We start from the raw sequence: 9,929 nt of genomic DNA, 5'->3' as shown, positions 1-9,929 counted from the left end.
AGTTTTGTGTGGGTCTTAATCCTCAGCAAGCATTCTTCCTGAATGGGCTCCTCTTGTCCTCCTGGCAGTAGCAACTTTCGGTTCACTCCCCATATCCCTCTGGTGGCTGTGTGGATTGAGCCCCAAAGCCCGCAAAAAAAAGCACAAGTGAGATCAGAACAGTCACATGGCCAGACTGCCGTTTAGCTTTCTATAAGCTTTGCAGAAGGGAAATAGCCGCTTCTACTTTGCAAGAGCAAAGAATCCAGGAGGGACCTCAAAAGATTAATAAGCCTGTTGCGGCATAAAACCTGTTATGGGTCACAGCCCACTTTGTCAGATGCATGATGCTAAACCTTAGGAGAATTTCTTGAAAGGTAAGCGCTGTTTCACAATGGAACCAACTTCCTTGGGCACCAGTGGACTCTCCATCAACAGACGATGATTAAAAGCTGCATCTTGCACTGGGTAAATGACCTTACATTGGCAGTTGTAAACCTTTATTTGGGCCAGAAGATGGCAGCATTTGTATCCGTTGAAACTTAACTGAGTTGATGCTTCTGGAGGGCTCAGTTTATTGGGTGCTAATAAAAGCAAAAATGAAACAAGAAAAAAAAAAGACAACACAGACTTCCATGACTTTTGGCTTTATTGACACCAGGAAACAACAAGCCCCCTCTGAAGTCAGATGCCTTATTTTTATTTTCCTGATAATTATAGGTGACTGCTGCAATCGCGTCAAGTGCTTTCCCATTGTGTTCCAGGATTAGCTCCCAACTCCTTCAGCAGCTATTATAAGTATTCCTTTCTCTCCCTCTCTGCTAAAAAAAAAAGTTGATGTATTCAAAGAGCAATATATATTTACAAGTGGGACTTGCAGTGCTCCTGTTCAGGGTTCCAGTCCTCTTTCAGGATATTCCATTCCACCACCATTTTTGTTTGTTTTGGGTATTTATATACTGCTTTCCCACCTCTCCGCCCACCCAAGCAGCCAGCTAGCATTCCATGACTGCTGAGCACGCTCAGTCCTCCCTAGTCTGTTTGCAGTTCCCACACCCTTCCTACTTCCCTTGGCCCTATTTTTAAAGGGAGATGGTGTTTGTTGCACTTCAGAAAAAACTTGGGATTTCCCCACAGCCTGCTTTTACCTCCTCCTCATGCTTGAATGGTGCTATTTTGGCTATATAAGGGATGGTCATACAGCGTTCACTATCTGTATACACATTTTTATTTTATAAAACCAAACCCTGGATGCATATGGAGAGAAGAAAATCAAAACCAGAAAGGAAAATGGCACTAAGAAAATAAAATCAATCCAGTTCCTAAGCAGGTGGGTCTTGCCACACTTCCAAAAGGTGATAAAGTCTGGACTTTGGTGAACAGGCTGGCCATGTAGGCATCACCAAGAGAGAGAGATTTACATAAAATTTGCATGTATTAGTGTATCTGTATAGATGCAAATTTAGAAACAATTCCTATCAATATAAAAACAGTACACCGCAGCAGGAGAGCCTGCGGCTGTTGATGAATAACTTCCAAGGTACGCTGATGAATATTTCCTTACAGTTCGGTATGTTTAAATCTGGACTTGGACCAGACAACCCTTTAAATAGAGGACTGCCCTTCGCAAGGTAGGACACATGCCCTCCCTATTGGTGGAGGGACCTCTACTCTCTTTGCACCCCACCTTATAAAAAACTACAACGTCATGAAGGGGCATCTTCAGTAATCGCAACAGGATACATAGGTTAGTTATTTCATTTACGAATGAATGGCTTCTGATGGGGCATCTCAAAGCAGTATGCAACACAATTACATATAAAGCAATGTGTAAAAGCAAGTTTTTAACAATTACATATAAAGCAATGAAAACATTTTATAACCCATTTCAAATCCAACACGGGTACCAACCGGGATAGCAAGCTCTGCCTCAAAGGCTTGGAGAAAGAATAACGTCTCCTAAAAGACAATGGAGATGACAGCTATATTTGTTGCGTAGTTAAGTTTGTATGGCACGCTCGTCCTAAATCTCAAGTGTTGTCTTTACAGAATTCAGCAGCAATGAGCATAGGGGCAGTAACACTTGCCTCTGGGGGAGGGCGGGTTATTGGGCCTTCTCAATAGTAGAACACCCTCCCATCAGGTGTCGAGATAAGTAACTCTACAACCTTTAAAAGACATCTGAAGGAGGTCCTGTATAGGGAAGTTTTAAAGTTTAATGTTTTATTATGTTTTTATATATGCTGGAAGCTGCCCAGATTGGCTGAGGCAGCCCTGTCAGATGGGCGGGGTATAAATAATAAAATTATTATTAATGTTGGTCTGCTTTGCTTTTGTTCTTATGTATTTTGAGTTTTTAATCTTGCATTTTCTGCTGCTATGAACTGCCCTGCGATCTACAGATGAAGGGCTGTATACAATTTTTTAGTTTTATTATTAATAATGATGATAATGACAATATGGTTGGTATCCATGCTTTCCACCCCGCCAGTCCCAGTGGGGGGAAATACATTTTTAAGGGAGGATCCCTGTTATTTGTTGGGAACACGAGGCCTATGAAAACGGTTGTGCCTACTCACCCGTTATTTATAACCATAAATAAGTAAATCCGGAAGGGAAATCTTATCTCTCCACCCTAAAGTATGTCATCTCCCCCATGCCTGCTTCTCCAGGAGGAACTTAAGGCACTTTCTTACATATCATAGGAGGGTTTTAGGCCCACACCAGCTGTTCCTTTCAAAGTTCCCAAAAGGCAGTGGAAGAATAAGCAAAGCCCTTCCTCTCTAGAGCTGTTGCATTACTTTCGCCTGGTACCTGGTCCAGGGAAGCAGCTTTCAGAAACATTTCCTTGCCTACACAAAAGCCAGGGGCTTGGCTTCATGTGACAAGATCCGGCAGACTCAAAAGACACACACACACACACACACTACATTAGCATCCATGCAGCCCCTGAATAATTAAAGTGTCTCTTCAAGCTGAATGCATTCACCGAGTAATTAATCAGTCAGTAGGAAGCCAACAACGCCGGCTGTTGCATCTTTTGTCTGACTTAAACAAATGAGGTTGCAGACATGATGGTGCGGATCAGAAATTTTGGAACATGCACAGGTTTGCGCAGCAGGCGTTTCCAATCCGCATGGAACACGCTTGCCCTTATGACACTGGGTGCACGGAAAAACCACTTCGCAAATTCCATTTTCTTTCGTCAGGCACCTGAGATCTTTAAAGTGTAACAATGGAAAATGGAATGCAAGAGAGACGTGTTTGCCAACACATGTGTTGTGCAAGAAGACATCAGAAGCGATTGTTGGTTAGCACTGACTCTTGAGCACGCATTTGTTTATTAAATTTATAGAGCGCCCCCGAGGGCAGTTCACAAAGTAAAAATGCTATCTACAAGCACAAAATACACGATGAAGACACTTCACGGGCAAACGCCAGTTGGCCTTTGTGCAATGTACAAAACACCGTATTTATGGGGACTGATACACATGTGCCTCATGCAGAAAATCACAGGCTTGATCCCCAACCCTTGCAATTCCCCCTCTTCCTCCACTGAGCACAGTGTGGCGGGAAAATATAGATCACCCATATGGGGTAATTAATAAAAGACTTGGCTGTATCCCTAGATCCAAAGCCCTGTAACAGAGCCCCAGCAGAGTTTAAAAGTCATAAAATGTGCAACACTGAAGTGTTAGGAATATAGGCTGTTAGACCCTTTTAATACAGTATCCCATTTGGTCCACTTACAGCCGCCACCACCACCACCCGCCACTACCCCTCTTGCAATGAACAGACCACACCATTAGTAAGTTTAAATGCTTTACTTACAAACTCCAAAGGTCAGATTATTTCTTGGTCAGATTCAGCAAAAGGAACACATGCAGAAACTTCCTGGGTTACCAAATACAGAAAAATACTTAAGAGGACGAGGCCTGGGCTTGTTGCCTGGTCAACTTCACATCATGGGAGAGAATGATGAGGAGACCTGACTTAGGTAAGTCTGAGAAAACAGCTCACTCTATGGTCTTGACCTCTTAAGAGTTGAGCTTACTAGTTCTGACTGCAATTTCCCGCACTCAAGGTAACACACGTTATATTTTAACCAACGGGTATCGATCGCTGTGTTTCACAGAATCACAGAATTGTAGAATTGGAAGGGACCCTGAAAACCATCTAATACAAAGCCCTGCAGTTCAGGAAATCTTTTACCCAGTGTGGAGCTTGAACCCACAATTCTGCGATGTAGAGTCGGACAGTCTATCGTCTGAGCTAGATTGATAGTTTGTTTATATATAGAATGAGCTGAAAATTGTACAATATCTGCAGCAAGAATTTTGTTAGCGAAGAATTGGAAAATACAGGAAGTACCAACAGTGGAAGATTGGCAGATGAAGATGATGGATTTTTCGGAGCTGGCCGACCTGACTGGAAGAGTCCGCGACCAGAAGGAGGAGGAGTACCAGGAAGAATAGATGAAATTTAAAGGTTATTTAGCTAAATATGTTAAGATAACTTAATTGGAAAAGCTTGCAAATAATAGATAGGCTTAGAATTCAAATATGTAAGGATAAGATTTGTGATGTTTAAAGTCAGATTTGAAAGAATGAAAGATGCTAAGTGATCAAGTTAATTTTTTGAGGAATTCGATTTTGGAAAACTGTTAAAATGATATATAAAGAAATTAAACCAAGGGGATTCGAGGAAGTCACTTAATAATGTTACCAAGATTTAAATAGGATGTATGTATTTTTGTCTGTGTGTCTGTTTGTCTGCTTGTTTTGTTTTGAATTTTAAAAAATCAATAAAAAAAATTGAAAAAAGAGAGAAAATTGTACAATATCCATATTGTCAAAATGCATAGACCAGGGCCTGACTGACTGCAGTGACCCTCAAAAGCAACGCTCCTGATTGGTCCATCCAAGACAATCCCTCACCTGACTCACACATTTGAGCAATGCATGACACAGGACTCTTGTCACAAAGGCCTGTGCTGCTAACACACCGGCTCTAGCAACCCTCTGAGCACCCTCCACCACCCACCACGGCTGCAGCGGCTGCTTGCTCTGGCTGCAGCAGAGGGAGCAGGGCAAGGGGGAGATGAGTGGAACGATGCTGCACTGACTTCCAGCTACCGGTTTCTCCCAGCCTTCCAGCTATGGCTGTGCCAGGGGACAAGGTCTACAGCAGCTGCCTCCCTTTTGGCGAGACGCACCAGAAGCTGCTAGCCACCATCCTGATCGTGCTGGGACTTCTCGCTTTACTGGAATATGCCGTCAGACTGATTTCCTTGGTAAGCTCTGGGCCAAAGATGGAGGGCGTTATGGGTGTCCTTGGGTGTGCTGTTGGAAGCACCAAGGGTTAACTCCAACAAAAGGTTTGCAAAGCGGAACAGCCACTAAATAGTGGCTGCTGAGCAGTACAATGACATTTGCCTTTTTCTTCTCTCCAGGGTTGGATTAGCATCTCTCCATTAATGAGGAAAATACATGACTCTTGCTTCAAAAAAGGTAAGTTTTAGATGAGAAAGAGGTGTGTGATGATGAGGATGATATCCCATTTCCTTTGGTCCCTCAAGTTCTTAGGATTATGCTCCTGTCCTGTTTTCCAGCTCTTCTGTTTCTCCCAGGCCACGGAAATCACGGTGTTGAAACTGGAAAAGTATCTGCTGGTACCGACACAGCTAGAAATATCAAGGGGGGGGGGGAGTTAATAGTCAAGGAAGCAGTCGAAAGTGGGAAAAGCTTGAGTATCTTTGGGTGCTCAAACCTCCCAACAATACCAAACAACCTGGTGTTTTGGCCAAAAAAGTGTGTGTGTGTGTGTGTGTGTGTGTGTGTGAGAGAGAGAGAGAGAGAGAGAGAGAGAAGAAGAAGAAGAAGAAGAAGAAGAAGAAGAAGAAGAAGAAGAGGAGGAGGAGGAGGAGTTTGGATTTGATATCCCGCCTTTCACTCCCCTTCAGGAGTCTCAAAGCAGCTAACATTCTCCTTTCCCTTCCTCCCCCACAAAAAACACTCTGTGAGGTGAGTGGGGCTGAGAGACTTCAAAGAAGTGTGACTGGCCCAAGGTCACCCAGCAGCTGCATGTGGAGGAGCGGAGACGCGAACCTGGTTCCCCAGATTACAAGACTACCGCTCTTAACCACTACACCACACTGGCTAGTCTGTGACACAGAGAGAGAGTGAAAACTGGAAAGAGAAAGGAGATACTTGTAAATGTGCAGTTTTATTACTCTGGGATGCTTAGAAAGTTGGAGTCTGTTAGCTAAGACTCGATTGCTAATAATTTGTTAGCTAGCACAACTGAAAGGGGGCAAGAGTGGTGAGGAGAGACTGAATAAAGAAATGTCTTACCACACAGGGATAGCTAGTGTGGTTCTCCCCACCCCCAAAACATTACGGACTACAACTCCCATCATTCCCATTGGGCATCCTGGCTGATGGGCATTGTAGTCCCTGTCATCTGTGTTGAGTACCCCTGCGCAGATCTGCACTCAGGCCCTCCATCACCAACACTCTGGCAAGGCCCACTGATGCCGAACCCCTAGCAGAGTGGCTGGGTCAACAAGCAGCCACTTGAAATTCCCTACAGTTATCCCAATGAAAGCTTTTTGGGAATCTCAGACGGCTGCTTACAGCTTTCCTTCCAATATCACCAGGTTAGCCCATGGCTTGGACAGCGGGGTGGGGGCAGTCACCTATATACGGGGGGGGGGGTGTGCACCAGGGGGCATATTGCCAAGGGTGCCCTTCAATCTGGTGCCTTCCCTTTCCTCCCCTACAAAGTTTTAGGACTGGTTCAGATGCAGGTCAGCACTCAAGAGACGAGCAGAGAAGTTAACTCTTTATTCAAGGAAACACCATACAAGGCAGCAATCCCTACAAACAGGGCTAGCCCCTATGAAACAGCTGCCAGGACTGAAGGTCTCCGCCTGCTGTTTCCCTTTCAGTCTCCTGCCCTGCTGGATGTTTTCCAAGCAGCTTCAGATTATGTGGGGTGGGGACGGGGAGGGAATCTGTGCCACTTATTCTGTGACACTCCTTGTCCTTGGAGACAAGGGGGGAGAGGAGCTTAGTACAGTAGGACCAGAAAGCTCCTGGGATGCTTCTGCAGCCTCCTTTCCCTCCTCCTCTGCTTCATCTTCTGAGTCTGAACTCCTTTCTGCACCTGGTTCCTCTTACTCACTAAAGCCTGTTGCTTCCTCAGCATCCAACCACTCCTCCCTCCGACCTGTGCTCAGTGTCCCACCACCACTCCCTGGCCTCTGAGCCTTCCTCCTATGAGGCTTCCTTAGGGGGTTCCCCAACTGGTGCCTCCCACCACTCCTTGTCATCCAGCTAGTCGGTGACACAAAGTTATGGTTGTATACTACCATGGCTTCACTCAAAGAGTCCTGGGAATTGGGCTCTCAAATTCTCTTCACTTCTGAGACATCCCCACCCCTCTCCTTGGGACCCTTCCCCCTATTCCATTATCATTTCTTAGCTTGTTCCACCAAACAGCCTGCTCAGGAAAGCGAACCAGGCTTTGCTTGATATGGGATTCCGTAAATTAACTTACAAAGTTTAAATTGGGGGTGAGGTCCACTTTTACAGCTTGAAGTCCGCTTTCCATTCTGGTAAACTTTCAGGGGGCTGCGTGTCAGTCATGGCTGGGTCCAGAAGCAAAAGCGGAAATGTGAATATTAACCTTTATGCAGCAGGCTAGCCTGCTTACACGCGATCTCACACACACTCCATCCAGGCAGAAGAAAGAAAAAAGAAGCATTATCAGAGTTCAAGGACACATACTTAGGAGAGTGCAAAGCAGGGCTGGTGCAGGCTGTGACCTAGGGAGGGGAGGCATGGCTGATGAGAGTCCTAAGGACCAGACAGAGCGGTTTGGAGGGCCACGTTAGGTCCCTGAGCCATGTCCTTCACCCATGCAGTGTTTCTCAACCTTGGGTTCCCAGCTGTTGTTGGACCACAACTCCCATCATCCCGGACCCCGGGTCCTGCTAGTTAGGGATGATGGGAGTTGTAGTCCAACAACAGTTGAGGACCCAAATTTGAGAAACACAAGCACTTTAAAGCAACGACCAGGGAAGCAGCCTCCTTTTTCTCTTAGTGATGCTCCCAAGTGTTCTAACCACCCTCACACTTCTCCGCCTCCCTTTTCCTTAGGCAGCCAACTTCTGAAGACCATGAAGGTCCTCTCCAGCAGCAAGAGACTGTGGAAGGAGTCGCTGCTGCTCAGAGGCCGCAAGAAGCTCTCCAGCATGCGCTTCCGCTGCATCGTGGACCCTGTCAAAGTCACAGTGAAGATGAGCAGCCTGCAGGAGCCCAAAGCGTGCTGCTCCCAGGGCGGCCGCAAGAGCAAGGCCTACTACTCTGGCGAGTGGTCCAGCCACCACGACACAGACGACAAGAAGGCCAGTTGGTGCAGGAGCCCGCCACGCCGTCGAAGCAGCCAATGCAGCTCCCACCCCTCAGACACCGAAACCCCCCAGCCGGCGTGCCCCGCCGGGTCCGTCGCCTCCTGGGTGCGTTTCAACTTCAGCCCCCCACAACGTGCCGCCGAGGCCGCAAGCAGCTCGGCCCGCTGCGGGGCCCACGCGCGGAGCCACCAAAGAGCCACCGGCGACAAGCAGCACAGCTCAGACATCGCCAGGGAGGGTGCCCAGGGGCAGAGGTTCCTGCAGCACTCGGTGGGCATGAACACCGAGGAGCCTGCTCCCCGCTGCCCGGAACCCCCTCATGAGCATTTCAACCGCCAGTCCAGCGAGACAAATTTCATCCCCAGCCCCATCTTGCCGGGCCCTAGGCGGGTGGTGTACTCTGCCCTGGCTTCGGATGCGGTGTCCAGGACCCACCTCAACGGCGAGGAGTACCCCTACCCGCATTCCCCAAGAGGGCCACGGCACCGCCTCGGGCCAGAGTGGCAGCAGCGTTTGCCTGCGGCGCAGCAGGCCGAAGTGTATGTTTACCTGGTCAGCCCTCCACTGCCCAGCCCGGAACACAACCCCGACCAGCCCAACCACCCCTTCTCCGCATCCCAAGGCATCTCCAGAAAGGATGTTCTGGCCAACAGGATGTCTCTCAGCCACAGCAGGGGCAGTTCCAGCCAGGGACCAGCAGGGCAGGGGGGCAGCGACCCCCACAAGCAGCGCAAGAGCATCTGGGAGAGGAAGCACCAGCAGAGGTCCCTGCAGCCGCATCCGGACTACGAGAAGCTGGCAAGCGGCAGCGGTGGCGCCAGCCTGGGCCACCACGAACCCTTCTCCCACAATCCCCCTCTCTTGGCGGACAGGGGGAGGGGAGGGCTGGATGCAACACCACCCACCATTGCCAGCTGAAGGCGCCTTTAAGTGGGGACGGGCTCCTGAAAGGAGCAAACGGCAACCTCTCCCGTTTCGTTGAATACCCTTTGAGTGTGCTCGGGTCAATAAAAATTGAAGGCAAGGCATGAACATTTCTGTATGGAGATTATTGGAAGTGTCTCAGAGTTTGCGACTGGTTATTAAGTAAAAGAAATTGCTGTGTCCCTAGATCTAAACACAGGGCAGAATACTATGGTAGAGAGAGTCCCAGAAGAGGTGTCAAAACACAGAACATGCAGCAAAGTGAAGCATAGGAATACAACAACAACAACAACAACAACAACAACAACAACCATTTTTATTTGTACTCCACCCATCTGACTAGCTAGCCCCAGGCACTCTGGGTGGCTTTCAACATACAGTGGTACCTTGGTAGTTCAACAGCTTGGCTTCCTAACAAATCGGCTCCCAAAAGCCCGGAAGTAAGTGTTCTGGTTCACGAATGTTTTTCAGAAGCCGAATGTCCGACCCAGCTTCCGCTTGAGTGCAGGAAGCTCCTGCAGCCAACCAGAAGCCGCGCCTTGGTTTTCAAATGGTTTCGGGAGTCGAACGGACTCCCAGAATGGATTAAGTTCAAGAACCAAGATACCAC

The 9,929-nt window shown here is 47.7% G+C and overlaps 1 protein-coding gene across 1 annotated transcript; it reads left to right on the top strand.

Moving 5' to 3' along the window:
- Positions 1–4,915: 4,915 nt before the first annotated feature.
- LOC310708785 (uncharacterized protein) lies at positions 4,916–9,427 on the top strand. The gene is made up of 3 exons (XM_083507595.1): positions 4,916–5,272; positions 5,432–5,489; positions 8,142–9,427. The coding sequence occupies exons 1-3, from the start codon at positions 5,138–5,140 to the stop codon at positions 9,311–9,313; spliced, it is 1,365 nt and encodes a 454-aa protein (XP_083363721.1). The 5' UTR covers positions 4,916–5,137; the 3' UTR covers positions 9,314–9,427.
- The last annotated feature ends 502 nt before the right edge of the window (positions 9,428–9,929 follow it).

The sequence above is a fragment of the Podarcis liolepis genome, assembly GCF_965112155.1.
Source record: "Podarcis liolepis genome assembly, chromosome: 6".
In the NCBI taxonomy this organism is placed as follows: Eukaryota; Metazoa; Chordata; class Lepidosauria; order Squamata; family Lacertidae; genus Podarcis; species Podarcis liolepis.
The sequence above is the reverse complement of the archived record's forward strand: the minus strand, read 5'-3'. Positions and strand labels throughout refer to the sequence as shown.

What these genes read in the sequence shown, in the direction of transcription:
- LOC310708785 (XM_083507595.1), top strand. Translation starts at nt 5,138, where the DNA reads ATGGCTGTGCCAGGGGACAAGGTCTACAGCAGCTGCCTCCCTTTTGGC. An exon ending in CCGTCAGACTGATTTCCTTG is followed by an intron (nt 5,273 to 5,431) that starts GTAAGCTCTGGG and finishes TCTTCTCTCCAG; the next exon opens with GGTTGGATTAGCATCTCTCC. An exon ending in TGACTCTTGCTTCAAAAAAG is followed by an intron (nt 5,490 to 8,141) that starts GTAAGTTTTAGA and finishes CCTTTTCCTTAG; the next exon opens with GCAGCCAACTTCTGAAGACC.